Raw genomic sequence first — 17,944 nt, forward strand, 5'->3', positions numbered from 1 at the left:
TGGTGAAAGGGTTTACTCTATTTTGTCTTACTAACAACTTGCCTCTACTGTGCATTTACTATTACCAAGCACTAGTCTCATTTCCCAGGTGAAAAGACCAAGGACCTTTCTCAAGATCATACAGTCATTAAGAGGAAAAGACACAATTTGAGCGCTTGCTCTCATCCACTAGACTATTTAAGTCTTTACAACCTTAATCCTAACCAGAAATTAGATCCCAAAGTAAACACTTGTATTCAATGCCTGTAAGATATGTTTCACCACACACTGAAAACTCATTTCCCAACTCGAGCATTATAAAAAATTTCTCTTGCATATTTATGATGTCCATGGAAGAGTAACAAAATGGAACCCAACATCTACTCTGAAGTTTCATCTCTGAAATAATTATGAGAGATACATAAATATATGTAATGGCCTGCTTATACTGCCTACAGAACACTAGGCAGCGGGCTTTAAAAGACATGAGTTAGGTTGGTTGATGGCAGCTGAGTGACAGTGGTGGCTAAGGTCATGAGTTCCATCATTCATCAATCAGCTTTCTGGAGCCTCCTGCCCAAACACAAGGAAAGCCACCCCTGAGCTGACTGGATGGATAAGATCCATGCAAATTCACTCCTACCATCAAGAAAACGGCAACAGAACAGAACTATCCCCTCTCGGCAGGAAATACAAAATACTCGCCCATTCCTTCCTTCTATCCTTCTGCTTTGTTTTCCTGGGAATCAGTGTTACAGGAGAAACTCTAAGGTGGGTATCAGTAGGTTCACTGGCCTAAAAAAATGAAAACTAAAAAATAGCTGAGGATGGCTAGAAGGGCAACAAGATGCATCTGTAAAGCCAATCATATCCGTGAGCCAAAAAAGTTCTGCATGTTGAGAAATCATTTTACCCTTTTAATAGAGAGCAGTGTCCCTTCCTCTACAATGGCATCTTTCCCTTTACATTCAAATCCTAAACAATCTAAACATAATTTAAAATATTTTAATGAAGACAAATACTGTCACAACTAATCCACTTTCACCTCAAGTTGCTGAATTATATAAAATACCAGACAGGCTGATTAGAAAAAATAAAGAAATGAGTGGGAAGATCCTGGTAGCTTCTCAAGGAGTGCCCTGCTGCTACTCCCTTCCTCCTCTTCCCAGTTGTCCACGATCAACCAGAAACTGGTCAGGAATTCCGTCGGGGCCAGCACAGAAGGGGCTCCGCCCTCAGCCCGGGGCTGACCTGTCTCATACTGTAGGCAAAGAGGAAGCCCGTGTTGTACTGAACTTCCCGAAGCAAAGACACCGTCTGGAGGTGATCTTCCTCTGTCTCACCGCAAAAGCCAGCAATGAAATCGCTGCTGAGGCTGACCCCTGCAACACACGACAAGGGACAACATGTCACTGCTGCTTACCTTCAAGAGAAGCCTTTTTGGTACTTACACGTTACAGAGAGAGAGCGAGCGCACGCACGCGCAATTGTAAACCTTCCCTAGAGCTACTGAGTCCACGTGCGAGGGACAGAACAGTCACTATGGAGCAAGGCCTGCTTATCTGGAATGTCACCATTCCAGGGCCTGGCTTCTCAGTCTATATTCCCCTCAAGAAAATTGGATTTAGGGACATAGCAGGAACTCCACATTTTCAAACCAGTCCTGCTTTTACTGGTGAAAATCTTGCAGTACCTCATATACACATATACTTTTGAAGCCAGTTTAACACTAAGTGTTTTTAAGACCATAGAAGGGCGCCTGGATGGCTCAGTCAGTTAAGAGTCTGATTTTCAGTTTTGGCTCAGGTCATGATCTTGCGGTTTCATGAGTTTGAGCCCTGCATCGGGCTCTGACAGTGCGGAGCCTGCTTGGGGCTTCTCTCTCTCTCTCTTACCCTCTCTCTCTGCCCTTCCCCTGCTCAAATTGTCTGTTTCTCTCAAAATAAAGAAATACACCTAAAAAAATGTTTAAACAGACCATAGAAACAATAAATAATACTAGTTACTAAATAAATACTAGTTATTAAATAATACTAAGTACTATATTTTCCTACCTATTTACTATATTTAATTTTCCCAACAATCCAATAACATACTGTTAGCTGGGTTTTTTAAATTTTTTTTTAATGTTTTATTTATCTTTGAGAGCGAGAGAGACAGCATGATCAGGGAAAGGTCAGAGAGCGGGAGACACAGAATCCAAAGACAGGCTCTAGGCTCTGAGCTAGCTGTCGGCAGAGAGCCCGACGCAGGGCTTGAACCCACAAACCATGAGATCATAACCTGAGCCGAAGCCGGACGTTTAACCGACTGAGCCACCCAGGCACTCCAACTCTGTTTTTTTTAAGTAAACTCTATATCATACGTGAGGTTTGAACTCAAAACCCCCAAGATCAAGAGTCACATCCTCTACCAAATGAGGCAGAAAGGCGTCCCTTATTAACTTTATTTGATAGTTGAGGAAACTGCAGCTCAGAAAGCCTCCACACTATCCTGCCCCTGCAAAATGAAAGTATTCATGCACAATACAAGTTACAATTAGAAATTTGGAAGCAAATGTAGACATGGTCAACTAAATCTATTAAAAGACTACAAAGAAATTTTATTAGAAGGGAAAAGAGAAAAGGGAGGAAGAGTTATGATAATAGGAAGGGAATTACCTCTAAGTACACAGTTTTAAAGATATCAATTGCCTCCAAATCAGAACAAATGTAGACCATAACTGCCTGCTAGGTCTCTCACATATGTTCAGAAACACAAACACTTTCATCTCTAGGACATGGGCCCAGTTGCCTCGTGTCAGACTCTTGATTTCAGCTCAGGTCATGGTCTAACAGTTCGTAAGATCGAGCCCTGTGTTGGACTCTGTGCTGACAGCATGGACCCTTGCTTGGGAGTCTCCCTCACTCTCCTTCCCCTGCTTGCACACGATCTCTTGCTCTCAAAACAAATAGGGGCACCTGGGTGGCTCAGTCGGTTAAGTGTCTGACTCTTGGTTTAGGCTTAGGTCACGATCTCATGGTTCGTGGGTTCAAGCCCCACATCAGGCTTTGTGCTGACAGGCCAGGGCCTGTTTAGGATTCTGTCTCCCTCTCCCTCTGACTCTCCTCTGCTCGCTCACTCTCTATCAAAAATAAATAAACATTAAAAAAATTGTTTAATAAAATAAATATAAATAAGCTTAGAGAGAGAAAATCTCTTTAGCATTGAGGCCACAAGCTGATCCACACCTTTGAGTATATCTAGCAAGACCACAACAATAAAAAATCAGAAAGGAGTTAAGTGACAGAAAGAGAAAAATGAAGAGGAAGAAGAGAAGCATAAAAGGTAGTGCCTTTTTTTCACTAAGGTAGTGCCACAGGCATTGCCTATATCTGAAAAAACACTGGTCACTGGTAATGTGCTCAGCAGAATACATTTCTTAAATGTACCTGGAATAGATTCTCTGATATGATGAATTAACTCCACATAAGCTTCTCTTGAATATCTGCAATAAGGAACAAAAAGAAAAGGCTTAGATGAACCAATCTTCTTAAAACGAACGTTGTTAAGAGATAACACTATGCATTACCGTGCATAATCACTTCTTATCCACACAGGACAGTACAGGCATATGGTTAAAGTATCCAAAACATCCCTTTTGATCCAAATCCTATACTGTAACCTAATCTAGAGCCCATGATTCTTTAGTTCAAGAACATATATTATTTTAAATAGCCTTTTTTTTAACGTTTATTTATGAGAGACAGAGACAGAGACAGCATGAGCAGGGGAGGGACAGAGAAAGAGGAAGACAGAATCCAAAGCAGACTCCAGGCTCTGAGCTGTCAGCACAGAGCCCAACGTGGGGCTTGAACCCACGAACTATGAGATCATAAGAGTCAAAGTCAGACATTTAACCAAGTGAGCCACCTAGGCACTCCAAGAGCCTTTTATTTGAGAAGTGAAGATAGTAAACATTTAAGAGGATATCTAGGGGCGCCTGGGTGGCTTACCTGCTCAAGTGACCAACTCTTTGTTTTGGCTCAGGTCATGATCTCATAGTTCATGAGATCGAGCCCTGTGTAGTGCTTTGCACTAACAACATGGAGCCTGGAGCCTGCCTGGGTCTCTCTCTCTCTCTCTCTCTCTCTCTCTGCCCATCCCCTGCTCAAGTGTGCATGCTCACTCTCTCTCAAAATAAATGAATAAACTTTAAAAAAAAAAAAAAAAGAGGCTCTCTGCCAACATGGAAAACAAGGCAAAGCACCAGTCCTACACAGCCTGCCATTTGTCACCTTATCCTTTCAGTCCTATCTCTGCAGTAGATATTAGTCCCAAAGTAAGTGAACACAGAGACACGTTTAAATTCTAAGACCTAAAAAAACTTTTCTTCTTTTTTAAAGTTTATTTATTTATTTAGAGAGAGATCGAGCATGCAAGTGAGGAAGGGGCAGAGAGAGAGGAAGAGAAAGAGTCCCAAGCAGGCTCCGCACCACCAGTGCAGAGTCCGATGGGGTGCCCAAACTCACGAACCGCAAGACCATGACCTGAGCCTAACTCGGATGCTTAAATGACTAAGCCACCCAGGCGTCCCCAACCTAAAACACTTTAATGTTAAAAGCTAAAGGATTAAAACTTCAAAGAGTGTGCCACACAGTAGGTTCTTAATTTAAAAACATGTGAAACAAATGAAGTGAGTGATCCAGTCCTAGTCTATGCTTATGGAGTAAAGAGAAACAGGTTATAAGGTCCATGGGTTTATCCACATAACAGATATTTACTACATGCCGCACACTATGCTGGTTCTCAGACATTCTGCAGTCCTTAAGAAAACACGTGCAGGATGCTCCCTCCCCCAAGCAAGTCTGACCCTCTCCGCATGGCCTCCAATACACGGCTGCTTCCACTCTGGGCTGGTAGGTGGATCTGTTTACAGATGTTGTCTCTCTCATGAATCAGCTGCAAAACCTGATCAAATAGAACACATTAAAGGCCATCAAAGTCTCACCAAAGAATCCTGCATAAAGGAATACCACTCCCACTGTTTCTTAACAGGCTGGTTGTTTTTTTTTTAAAGAACTTGAATGCTTTCATTTTTTCCTACTGTTTAGTTACTTTTGAGAGAGGGAGACACACACACACAGAGTGTGAGCAAAGGAGGGGCCAAGAAAGAGGGAGACACAGAATCCAAAGCAGGCTCCAAGCTCTGAGCTGTCAGCACAGAGCCCAGCATGGAGCTCAATCTCACGAACCGTGAGATCATGACCTGAGCTGAAGTCAGATGCTCAACCGACTAAGCTACCCAAGTGACCCTCTTAGGATGCTGATTAAACCAAACACATGAAGTACCCAAATCCTTTACTTTTGCTCCAGAAGCCATGCTGTCTGGCCCAGACACTTCCTCTCACGGCATCTCTGATTTCAAAAAATGAAGAAAGTAAGCAGAGGTCATATTCAAGCCATGGGCAAGAAAGGAAAACTGGTATTTGTTTCATCTAACTTCCAAATTAATTAGCTACTTTATTTTTTTTTATCTTTTTTATTTATTTTTGAGAGACAGAGAGTGAGCGTGGGAGGGGTAGAGAGAGAGGGAGACACAGAATCCAAAGCAGGCTCCAGGCTCTGAGCTGTCAGCACAGAGCCTGACGCGGGGCTCGAACCCACGAACCGTGAGATCATGACCTGAGCCGAAGCCGGACGCTTAACCATCTGAGCCACCCAGGTGCCCCTAATTAGCTACTTTAAAAGACACCATCAAGAAACTGGAACTAGGAAAAAATATTTGAAAAAATACATTGACAAAGGATTTATATCACAAATACATAAAAAAGTTTTACAACTCAAGAAGACAATCCATCGAGAAAAAAGTAGCAAAGGGGCAAAAGGACAGATGTTTCACCAAAACAAAAAACTTTTTTTTTTAATTTTTTAATGTTTTATTTATTTTTGATAGAGAGAGAGAGAGAGAGACAGAGCATGAGAGGGGGAGGGGGAGAGAGACAAGGAGACACAGAACCAGCAGCAGGCTCCAGGCTCTGAGCTAGCTGTCAGCACAGAGCCTGATGAGGGGCTCGAACCCACGAATGTGAGATCTGACCTGAGCCAAAGTCGGAGGCTTAACCGACTGAGCCACCCAGGCGCCCCAACAAAAAACTTTTTAAAAAAGGTTTCACATGTGGGCTATACGCTCCATGCCTTACTAAAAGCACTTGGTAAGTACCTTCCATACAACCTATTTCCCAAAAACCCAGAAAGCAGGTTATCATTAACCTCATTTTACAGATGAAGATGACAAGATGAAACAGACATACCTACTAATGAAGCAATGGAAGAGCTAGGATTTAACTCAGGTTTGGTCTCAGGCCCAACTCTGGACTGTTTCCCACTGCAACATATTGCCAACCTTTCTGTCCTTCCTATAAAACGCTGTTATAAATCCTCTCTCTGCAGAGCTCCCATGGTCCCACAAGTGACCTTAATCTACCAGTAGTATCAGTCCTATCTCTATACTTGCGGTGAGCACAACATAACATATAAATTTACCAAAATCACTATGTTGTACACCTGAAACTAATGGAACACTGTGTGTCAATTATACCTCAATTACAACAAAAAAAATTTCTAAGTACATCAATCCTATCTCTGCCCTGACATTGGGGGACTCTAACTCTGGCAGAACCAAAAGGGCAATCAATATACCACAAGATCCCGAGAGAGAGAGATCCAAGGTCTGCGGTATCCCACTGGGTCCAGGCTTTGGCAAGCTTACGGATACTGAGAACAGCTTGGCACAGTTCTCTGCTGATACTCACCTCATCAGGAAAGTCTTTGGGGTGGGGAGAAGTGAAACGGATCCTCATTTCAGGATCTACTCTGGAGACCTGATCCAGAAGGTGAGCAAAACGAAGGCCTCCTTGCTTGGGTTTATAGTTGGTAGAAAAGCCACGGCTGAGGTTGGTAGACACGGCATTGTCGAACTGGACCTCAGAACTGTCCCGAAAACTATTAACATTCTGACCAAGGAGTGTCACTTCTTTCAGCCCCTGAGGAAGGGAAAACAAATACATTGGAAGCAATTTAAAACCTTTTCAGCAGTTTCATGCCAAATCACTAATTGATATCAGTTCAACCCACCTAGACCCATTCATAAATGCATTCTATTCTGTCTTTAACCCAGCAATTTCACATTTGGACATCTTGTCTGAAGAACTGAACTTTAGAATAAAACACTACAGGAGCACGTGGGTGGTTCAGTCGGTTAAGCGTCCAACTTCAGCTCAGGTCATGATTTCACGGTTCGTGGGCTCAAGCCCTGCATTGTGCTCTGTGCTGACAGCCCAGAGCTTGGAGTTTGCTTCTGGTTCTGTGTCTCCCTCTCTCTCTGCCCCTCCCCTGTTTGCACTCTGTCTCTCTCTCTCTCTCCAAAATAAATAAACCTCAAAAAAAAAATAAACCTCAAAAAAAATTTTTTAATTAAAAAAAAAACCTTACATAAAAATTAATCTGCAAAGCATTTTTTAGAATAGCAAAAACCTGGATGCAAACTCAATGTTCAATAATAATGCTTAATTTGTAACACTATAAATCAAATTATGACACCATTTTGCCAGTTGAATATTATATAATCACTGCCCGTGAAGTATTCGTCCCAAAGTATTTAGTCTAAATTAAATTAAGCTTTTACATTTAACTTCCAGTTTACCAGAATTCAGGGGAATATTTTAGATGACAACGTGAAAAAGCAATCAGACAAACCCACATCGGACGTATTTGATCTCTTCAAAAACTTAATGTATCATTTAACGCAAACAAACAAGCAAAAAATGAAGGGGCTATTTTAAATTGAGAGATTGAAGAAATATAAAAACCAAATAAAGTTTGACTGGATCTTGGTTTGAAAATAAAAAATCAGTAAGATATTTTTGGGGGCACCTGGGTGGCTCAGTAGATTAAGCATTCGGCTCTTGATTTTGACTCAGGTCATGATCTCAAGGTTATGAGATTAAGCCCCATGTCTGGCTCCACACTGAAGCCTGCTTAAGATTCTCTTTCCTTCCCTCTACCAGTCATCTCTCTCTCTCTCTCTCTCTCTCTCTCTCTCTCTCTCTCTCTCTCTCTCTCTCAAAACAAATAAATAGATAGACAGATATTTTTGGACAATTAAGAAATTTTGAGGGGCATCTGGTTGGCTGAGTCATAACAGCATCCAACTCTTGATCTCAGGGTCGTGAGTACAAGCCCCACACTGGATGAAGAGATTACTTAAAAGTAAATAAACTTTAAAATAGAGAAATTCTGAATATGAGTTGCCTATTATATAATATTAGTTGTTAAGCTTTCTACATGTAATAATGGTATCATAAAGGGAAAACTTTATTCTGAGAAGCTGCATACTGAAATATACAGGGTTAAGTGGCCTGATATCTACAACTCGCCTTGAAATGTTTCAAAAAATATATATTTATACATCTATAGAGACAGGAAGATAAAGCAAATATGATGTATTAACTGTACTCACAGTAGTAGTCTTTCAAATTATGTTTGAAAATTTACATTATAAAATTTTACTAAGAAAATATTGTTGCTATAAAGACTTTTTTGTAACTTTATTTTGATGCAATTTCAAACTTACAGAAAAATTACAAGAACAGTAAAAAGAACTCCCATATACTCTTTGCCCAGATTCACTGTTAACACCGTGCACATTCTGCTTATCATTCACATGCTCACACTCAAATACACTCTCTCTGCACACACACGCAAGCACATATTTTTCTGAGCCTTCTGAGAATGTTACAAACAACATACTCTCTTGCCCCTAAATATCCATGTACTATAAATCAAATTTTCAACAACGGTCCAAATAATGTCCTTTATAACTTTTTTTTAATCTTTATTTAACAATGGCATGACTAAGGGGGTACCTTAACATTAGAGGTGACTAAACAAAAAGCTTATTATAAAAAATATATTATAAAACTAAGGAAAATACACACACATATATAATAAGATATTAACAAGGGCACCTGGGTGACTCAGTCTGTTAAGCATCCAACTCTTGGTTTTGGCTCAGGTCATGATCTTGAGGTTCATGAGTTCCAACCCCATATCAGGCTCTGCACTAATGGCATGGAGCCTGCTTAGGATTCTCTCTCCCTCCCTCCCTCCCTCGCTGCCCCTCTTCTGCTCACACACTCTCTCTCAAAATAAATAAATAAACTTAAAAAATAAGTAAATAAAATAAACAAACAGAATGTCTCTATCCTGAAGGGTAAGTTCTGACGGTGGGGGAGCCGGAAGGGGAGCAGGAGACAACGTGAGACCAGGAAGCACTTGGAGAGGTGGGGTACAGAGAATACCTCTGGGCAGCCATGGACCCGGTCAGGGAACTGAGAACTGGGGGATGGGAGACGAGAAGAGAGCACTGCCGACTGTAAGAACAAACTGCTGACTGAAAACTGGAGCAGAGGCTAGCCTCCCACAGGTCCTGAGCCAAGTGAGGAAGGAAACGGAGACTCTGGTAAAGAAAAGCTCCATATTCCCACATACTGTCCTCTCCTTCACGGATAGTAGATCCAGGCCAATGCCCAACAGGAGGAAAATAGCAATTATCTCCCATCTGGCCTCAGATAGGATTCACTACCCTCATCTATTCTCTGTCCCTCAACTAGTGAGCTGGCTCTGTGATAAAATGAACAAGAGATTTGGGAGACTTCCCGAGAATGGACAAATAAATCATTCTCTGAAAATTTACTGCGTGCCAGGTACTTTAAAAGCATTTAAACTGGGGTATCTGGGTGACTCCGTCAGTTAAGGGTTCAACTCCTGATTTTGGCTCAGGTCATGATCTCACAATTCATGAGTAGACTCCCATGTGGGGCTTTGCGCTGACAGCACAGAGCCCACCTGAGATTTTCTCTCTTCCTCTCTCTCTGCCCTTCCCCTACACCCTCGTGCATGTAGTCTTCCTCTCTCTCCCTCTCAAGATAAATAAGTAAATATTTTTAAAAATTTTTAAACTATGGGGGAGCCTGGCTGGCTCAGTCAGTAGAGCATGTGACTTTTTATTTTAATTTAAGAGAAAGAGAGAGAGAGGAAGAGAATCTTAAGTAGTCTCCATGCCCAGCATGGAGCCCAATGTGGGGCTCAATCCCACAAACCTGGGATCATGAGCTGAGCCAAAATCAAGAGTCTGATGCTCAACTAACTGAACCACCTAGGCACCCCAAAAATGTGACTCTTGATCTTCAGGTTGTGAGTTTGAGCCCCATGCTGGGTGTGGAGATTACTTTAAAAACAAAACAAAACAAAATACCATTTAAACTAGGACAATCCTTCTAATAACCCAGAATGGAAGTTCCTATTTTGTCTTCTTTTCTTAAATTAGGAAAACTATGTTTAAAAGAAGATAGTTAGGGGATGCCTGGGTGGCTCACTGGGTTAAGCATCTACTCTTGATTTCGGCTCAGGTCATGATCTCATGGTTTGTCAGTCAGAGCCCCACATCAGCTCTGCACTGACAGTCTGGAGCCTGCTTGGGATTCTCTGTCTCCGTCTCTCTGCCCCTCCCCTACTCATGCTCTTTCTGTCTCTCTCTCCAAAATATATAAACAAAATGTAAAAAGACATTTTTTTCATAAATAACTAAAAAAAGATAGTTAAATGGCCTATGCCAGGGCACCAAACCAGAGAATGGGGCGGCCAGAATTCACACTCAGCCATCTGATTGTAAACTCGCTGACTCCATTCCACTGTGCTGCCTTCAAAGCAAACTTCACATGGACAGCAAACCAAAGATGTTCAGCCCGGTATTTCTGGCCAGGTATGGTTCTAAACTTGTACAGCTCAGAGACAGCACAGGCAGCAAAACTAGCAAGGCTGTCCTCATTCTCCTAAAAACACACTTATAAGATGAAAGCTGACAGAACTTTTCACCTGCTCAGAAAGCTTCCTCACTTCCTCTAGAATGGAAGCCACAGGCCGACTCCTCTCCCGGCCCCGAGTGAAAGGGACGATGCAGTAGCTGCACATGTTGTCACAGCCTCGCATGATGGACCTGGTGGGAAAGCACCAAAGCTTAGTAAAGGAATGAGACACCTTGCTCCCCCCAAGGAGCAGGTTAGAGCTCCTGTGACATTTCCCTCTGGCTTTGAATCCTCTTGGCACCATATTCACACTGGACCAATCAGACATTTTTAAGGCAAACAGTTTTATCTTTAAAAACTTGTATCTAGGGCCGCCTGGGTGGCTGAGTTAAGCGGCCGACTTCGGCTTAGGTCATGATCTCACAGTTCGTGGGTTCGAGCCCCGTGTCAGGCTCTGTATTGACAGCTCAGAGCCTGGAGTCTGCTTCAGATTCTGTGTCTCCCTCTCTCTCTGCCCCTCCCTGGCTCATGCTCTGTCTCACTGTCTCTCTCTCTTTCTCAAAAATAAACATAAACATAAAAAATCTAAAAATAAATAAATAAATAAAAACTCGTATCTAATCACAGGCTATAAACCACATTGTAACTGGCAGAGAGAGCTCCTCAGTTACCCTGAGGGAACACAGTGGTGAGGGAAGGGGTACAGATGTACCAGGAGTGTTCCCCATAAATATAAAATGTAGCCATAAATATAAAACATCGTTTGAACTTTTTACATCTATCCAAGGAAAAAAATATATTTGACGAAGTGTGTAAGAGGAGGAGAAACTTCAGATGTAAAGCAAATGATGTCAGAGTTCTTACTCATTCCTGATCCAATTATTAAGTATCTAAATTAAATCACTCTGTCCCATTTGCATCCCATATGTGAAAAGCTCAATTTACCTTAAGGTAAATGTTGGCTACTGTTTTCATTAAGCATTCCAACAAGTGTGGGATAGCCATTAAAATGACAGAGGTTGACAAACTTTCTATAAAAAAAAACAGACAGTAAATATTCTGGCTTCGCAGACAATAGGTCTCTGTCACAGCTACTGAACTCTGCTATTGCAGTGGCAAAACGCCACAGATAATACATAAACAAATGCTATGGTTTTATTTCAAAAAAACTTTATTTACAAAAAACAGGCTATAATTTTTTTTGCCAATCTCTGTTATAGAAAATTTAATTACATAAAATTAAAATACGTCACCATTTAAAACAAGGCTATAAAACCAAGTACGTCAAGAGCCAATATCTAGAACTACACACAGGTACAAAGCATACATACACAGGAAAGGACAGAAATAATACAGCGAATGATAACAGTGTTCATCGTTAGGTGGTTGGTATACAGGTGACTCCACTTTCTTCTTTATGTTTTTTCTATCTTTTCCTCATCTTCAACAACTATGAACTATTTGGTCACCAGATTTTACTACTTTTCTTCAGTTAAAGTTCAGGGGAAGAAAAAAAGGAATAGAAAGCTGAAGATATTTTCTTCAGTATAAATTTAGAATGTGGAAAGAACAGTAGAAAAGATCCCATAATACGTATATGAATGGATACGCAAAGAACACTCCCGAAAGGATTCGGTAAGTAACTATGGCCGCTCTGAGGTGGCCTGCAAGACTGGGGAGGGCAGGTGTGAAGAGTCTGAGTTTCTCAGGTTTTTGTTTTTTACGTTTTGTGCTATATGCACGTATTAATTCGTTATAATGTCGCAAAACGAGCATTATTTTCAGAGTGAGAAAGGAGAAGTTCACTCCCCGTGTCTCGGGCAGCGACTTACACGAAGGCTGACGTGGCACTGGGGCCTGTATGGACGGGCATGACATCAGCATAGGTCTCATCCAGAGAGAGCAGCACATTGGCAGCCTGCTGGCCTGACTCGGCAACAGCCAACAGCCGAGGAAGGTCCCGATAGGCATCTGGACCAGCCAAGATATCCACCATTTTCTCCCTGTTGAGGATCTCCTCCTTCAGCCTCTCAGCCATGCAGCCTGGAAGGAAAAAAACTAAATAAGCACCTGTTCGCAAATGCATCTGGTCTCGTGGTTTCTTCTCAGTACTCATCAGCTCCAGCTAGGATCAGAGGCCAGGGCACAGAAACTTCTCTAAGAGTCTAGCATCATCGTTCCCCAGATTTGCCCAATACCTCCATAGCACTGGAACCTGCATCTTCCTATACAAGAAAACCAAAGGAAGCAAGCAACTAAAGAAATCAATTCAATGCTCAGAAAAAATTAAAACAACATCCAGGGGCACCTGGGTTCAGTCAGTTAAGGGTCCAACTCTTGATTTTTGGTTCAGGTCATGATCTTATGGTTTTGTGAGTTTGAGCCTCAGATTAAGCTCACTTCTGTCCGCACAGAGCTTGCTTCAGATCTTCTGTCCCCCTCAATCTGCCCCTCCCTCTCTCTCTCAAAAAAATAAACATTGAAGGAAAAAAAACTATTTTTGGTTATACATCTATGTTTGAAGCAGTATCATTCACAATAGCCAAAAGGCAGAAGCAAACCTAGTGTCTATCAACAGTATGGTATATACGTGAAACAGAATATTATTCAGCCTTAAAAAGGAAGGAAATTCTGGCATATGCTACAATATGGATGACTCTTGAAGACACTGTGCTAAATAAAACAAGCTAGTCACAAAAGGACAAATATTCCATGATTCCATTTATGAGTTACTGAGAGTAATCAAATTCGTAAAGGCAGAAAGTACAATGGTAGTTGCCAGGAGCTAAGGTGAAAGGGGAAATGAGAAGGTATTTAATGGGTAGAGAGTTGCGGTTGGGGAATATGAAAAAGTTCTGGAAATGGATGGTCGTGATGGTTGTACAACAATATGAATATTTTTTTCTTTCTTTTCAAAAAAATTTTTTTACCATTTTTTATTTATTTTTGAGAGACAGAGCATGAATGGGGGAGGGGCAGAGAGAGAGGAAGACACAGAATCCGAAGCAGGCTCCAGGCTCTGAGCTGTCAGTGCAGAGCCCGATGCAGGACGAACCGTGAGATCATGACCTGAGCCAAAGTTGGAAGCTTAACCAACTGAGCCACTCAGGTGCCCCCAACAATATGAATATTTTTAAAGCCAATGAACTGCACATTTAAAAAAGGGTTCAAGTAATAAATTTCATGTTAAATATATTTGACCACAATAAAAAACAAAGTATTTTGGGGATTTCTGAAATTCCTAACAAAGATATAGCCAGGGGCTTCTTTAATGAAGGAACTGAAATAAAACATTTCAGGGGTGCCTGGGCGGCTCAGTCGGATTAGCATCCAACTTCAGCTCAAGTCATGATCTCATAGTTTGTAGGTTCAAGCCCCGCATCAGGATCTGTGCTGACAGCTCACAGCCTGGAGCCTGCTAGGGATTTTGTGCCTCCCTCTCTGTCCCCCTGCTGCTCGCACTCAGTCTGTCTATCTCTCAAAAATAGATAAACATTAAAAATTTAAAAAAGAAAAAAGAAAACATTTCAGCTAATTCTTCCATCCTCCTACATCACTTAGTACATTACTCTAATAGGATATGCTCCAACTATGTTTTGACTCATCATCAAGAGGAATTAATTTAATCATTCCACAATGGATGGCCTGTTTTAAAGTTACATAACTTGACTAAATTCTGGGACCAAGAGGGTACAGAATTTCATTTTTGAAATATGCTTTCAGGCTATCTAGATCAGAGCTGTCCAACAGAACTTCCTAAAATGATAGAAATGTTCTTTATCTGTGCTGTCCGAACTGGTAGCCACTAGTCAAGTGTAACTACCGAAAAGTCAGTATGTGGCTAGTGAGAGTGAAGAAGTGAATTTTAATATTATTTAATTTTAGTTAAATTTAAATAACCACATGTGGCTAGTGGCTACCATACTGGTCAGTGCAAATTTAGACCCTCACGTGGCTGTACTTCAGGAGTCAAGATGAAAGGTGCCTACACTATAAATTCATGCTGCTCCTTCAGCATGATCTCAAGGTTCGTGGGAGCAAACTCTCCATCAGACTCTGCACTGACAGCACAGAGCCTACTTGGGATTCTCTCCCTCTCTGCCCCTCCTCAATTTGCACACACATGCACTACCCCTCTCAAAATATAAATAATCTTTAAAAATTTTTCAGGGTGCCTGAGTGGCTCAGTTGGTTAAGCATCTGACTTCAGCTCAAGTCATGATCTCACCACTTGTGTGTTCAAGCCCCACATCCGGCTCTGTGCTGACAGCTAAGTTTAGAGCCTACTTCAGATTCTATGTTTCCTTCTCTCTCTGCCTCTCCCCACCTCGCACTCTGTCTCTCTTTCTCTCCCAAAATCAATAAACATTAAAATTTTTTTTTCTTTTTAATTTCATGGAGCCTAAGTGTCAAAACACAAAATCTCTAAATTACCGGATACCTAGAATCCCAATCCTCAGAGGAACTCTGGAGCGGAGCCGTTTTGTCTTCAGGGCTTTAAGCTGATGTAAACGATTCCAGATGGTCTGTTCAGCCTTCTCCCTACAAAGATCAAAAGCGGTATAACTGGACCTGAAAATCAACTATACCACAAGTTAAAAGAGTAGGGCAATGGAAATAAAATCAAAAGAAACTTCAACCCTTTAAATAAATATCTACCTCTAAAGTTAAGGGAAGATGGGCAGGGAGCCAAGTGAAGAAGCACCACTTGCAGTAATTCACCATCCCCACAATGACACCTTTCCCGCACATCTCCACACCTGACAAGCCTTTAAGTCAAACTCAGAATCGACTTCACAAAACCTCATACAGAGTCTGTCTGCCCTTTAACTGCCTTTTAACAATATTTTCCCTATACTTGGCAACTTCTCTTTTATTGATTTTTTTACATAGTGCTTTCTGCCAGATGTTAGAGCTATTGGTGTCTCTGCTTTAGTTCCCATATCAGACTAAGCTCCTTAAAGCAAGGCTCCATGGAGACGGGTTCGTTTCCAATTCTCCCAAAGCCATCTAGTTCAGTGTCTTATAGCAGAAACATTCCAAACAAAAATGCTAGATTACATTAACACTAAGGAAACGCTAACACAAACGTGCCTTGTACACAGAAAAAAACTAAGAAACAGAATATGTTCATTTCTGATGGATGCCACCCATCTCTGTTCAGAAGAACCCTGTTCCTGGCCACTGACTGCACCCTAACCCTCATGACGTGAGCTACATCCTAAACATGTGCCATTACCTGCAAGAGAAACCTTAGGAAAAGCTGGGTGCCTCAACATACTCATCTATAAAACGGATTTGATAACAGCACCTACCCCATAGGGCTGTTGTGAGAATTAAATTAGTGCATGTATAGTGCTCAGCACAGGACAGGATACACCATACGTGCTCACCAAATGTCAGCCCAGTCCCACTGCTACTATCTCCACTGTTGTAAAACTGCAAGTCCACTGACTCATCTGCACAGGGAGGCCGGCCTGGCACTGTTACCTCTGACACGACACAGTTTCGCTCTCTAGGTAAAAAACAAACTCCCACCTGATAGAACATGTGACAAGAAGGATCACATCAGCCTGAGTGGAAAGCAAAGGGAAAAAAGGAAAATTATGATCTTAGAAATCTGCCTTATAGAATCACTACCCACAGCCTTTTTTAAGTATTACTACTATTACTGCTGTGGTAAAAACATACATAAAATTTACCACTTTAACCACTTTTAAGTGTACAGTTCAGCCACATTAAGTCCATTCACGCTGTTGTGCAATCATTACCACCATCAAGCCCCAGAATCATTTCATGTTCCCCAACTAAAGCTCCTCTGTCGGGTACAGAGATTAAACACTAACTCCTCCATTCCCCTCCACCTCACAGCCCATTTTTAACTTAGTTCCTTGCTAAAAATGAGCACTGCCATAAAAGTTTCAAAAATAACCAGAACAGGGGTGCCTGGATGGCTCAGTCAGTTAAGTGTCCGGCTTCGGCTCAGGTCATGATCTCACGGTTCGTGGGTTCAAGCCCTGCATCGGGCTCTGTGCTGACAGCTAGCTCAGAGCCTGGAGCCTGCTTCGGATCCTGTGTCTCCCTCTCTCTCTGACCCTTTCCTGCTCGTGCTTTCTCTGTCTCTCAAAAATAAAAATTAAAATAATAATAATAATAATAATAACCAGAACAAAAAAACACCTCAGCCCCACGCTACACACTTTACTCAAGAAAACGCACTCTCACCAGGCTGCACCGATTTCTAAAGCTGCATCTGGCACTAATGCCCCACCCAGGCCCAGGAAACAAGGGAAGAAGATGTACCTCTTGGAGGTTCCTGGTGCGCAGGTAGCCACTCTTCTGTAACACAGACCAGGCTATCTCTGTGTCGTTCACATTCATCTGGCAGCCATAGGTCTCCAGGTAGACTGCAGTGAGAGGGGGACAGGCACACTAAGATGCACCGTATGTCTCAAAAGGTCTCTTTCCCAAATGGCCCAGAAACATCTGAGGCAACTGATTATCCACTAAGTCCCCTATTGCCTCAATTCTTTTTTTGTCCCCTGTTGCCTCAACTCTAAGATACCATTAACTGAGGTACAAAGGTACCACCAGATTAATGACAGCCTTTCAGAACAAATGAAATATCCAATATATACAGACATAATTACAGACCGTGTCATTTAAAATACAGGGGAAACAGGCACCTGAGAATCAAGGCAATGAGGTTACAAAAACATAAAACAGAGAACTAGCTGATGGTCTCAAAAGGTCTCTTTTGATTTAACAACTTGGGGGAAAAAATTTTTTTTTAGTAGGCTCCATGCGCAGTGTGAAGTCCAACACGGGGCTTGAACTCACGACCCCGAGATCAAGACCTGAGCTGAGATCAAGAGTCAGAGGTTGGGGCACCTGGGTGGCTCAGTCGGTTAAGTGTCCAACTTCAGCTCAGGTCATGATCTCACAGTTTGTGTTTGAGCCCCACACGGAAGTAGAGATTACTTAAAAATAAAACCTTAAAAAAAAAGCAAGCAAGCAAGCACAGCTGTAATGATGTAAAACACATCTGCATAAAGCTTCTTTTTAATGTTTATTTGACAGACAGACAGAGAAAGAGAGAGAAAGCACACCCACGAGAG

At 41.8% G+C, this 17,944-nt stretch overlaps 1 protein-coding gene across 3 annotated transcripts in view; it reads right to left on the bottom strand.

The window, feature by feature from the left end:
- The window catches only part of CDK5RAP1 (CDK5 regulatory subunit associated protein 1), a 36,861-nt gene that overhangs the window by 14,925 nt on the left and 3,992 nt on the right, over positions 1–17,944 (bottom strand). For all 3 annotated transcript variants that reach the window (XM_029918029.1, XM_029918027.1, XM_029918028.1), the window contains 9 exons: positions 17,130–17,233; positions 16,365–16,399; positions 15,268–15,368; positions 12,659–12,869; positions 10,897–11,017; positions 6,774–7,004; positions 4,832–4,929; positions 3,411–3,466; positions 1,231–1,361 (listed from right to left, as the gene is read on the bottom strand). In XM_029918029.1, the coding sequence (XP_029773889.1) occupies positions 1,231–1,361; positions 3,411–3,466; positions 4,832–4,929; positions 6,774–7,004; positions 10,897–11,017; positions 12,659–12,869; positions 15,268–15,368; positions 16,365–16,399; positions 17,130–17,233 (1,088 nt within the window). The remainder of the gene's footprint in view (positions 1–1,230; positions 1,362–3,410; positions 3,467–4,831; positions 4,930–6,773; positions 7,005–10,896; positions 11,018–12,658; positions 12,870–15,267; positions 15,369–16,364; positions 16,400–17,129; positions 17,234–17,944) is intronic.

This window comes from Suricata suricatta, chromosome 12 (genome assembly GCF_006229205.1).
Source record: "Suricata suricatta isolate VVHF042 chromosome 12, meerkat_22Aug2017_6uvM2_HiC, whole genome shotgun sequence".
Lineage (NCBI taxonomy): Eukaryota > Metazoa > Chordata > Mammalia > Carnivora > Herpestidae > Suricata > Suricata suricatta.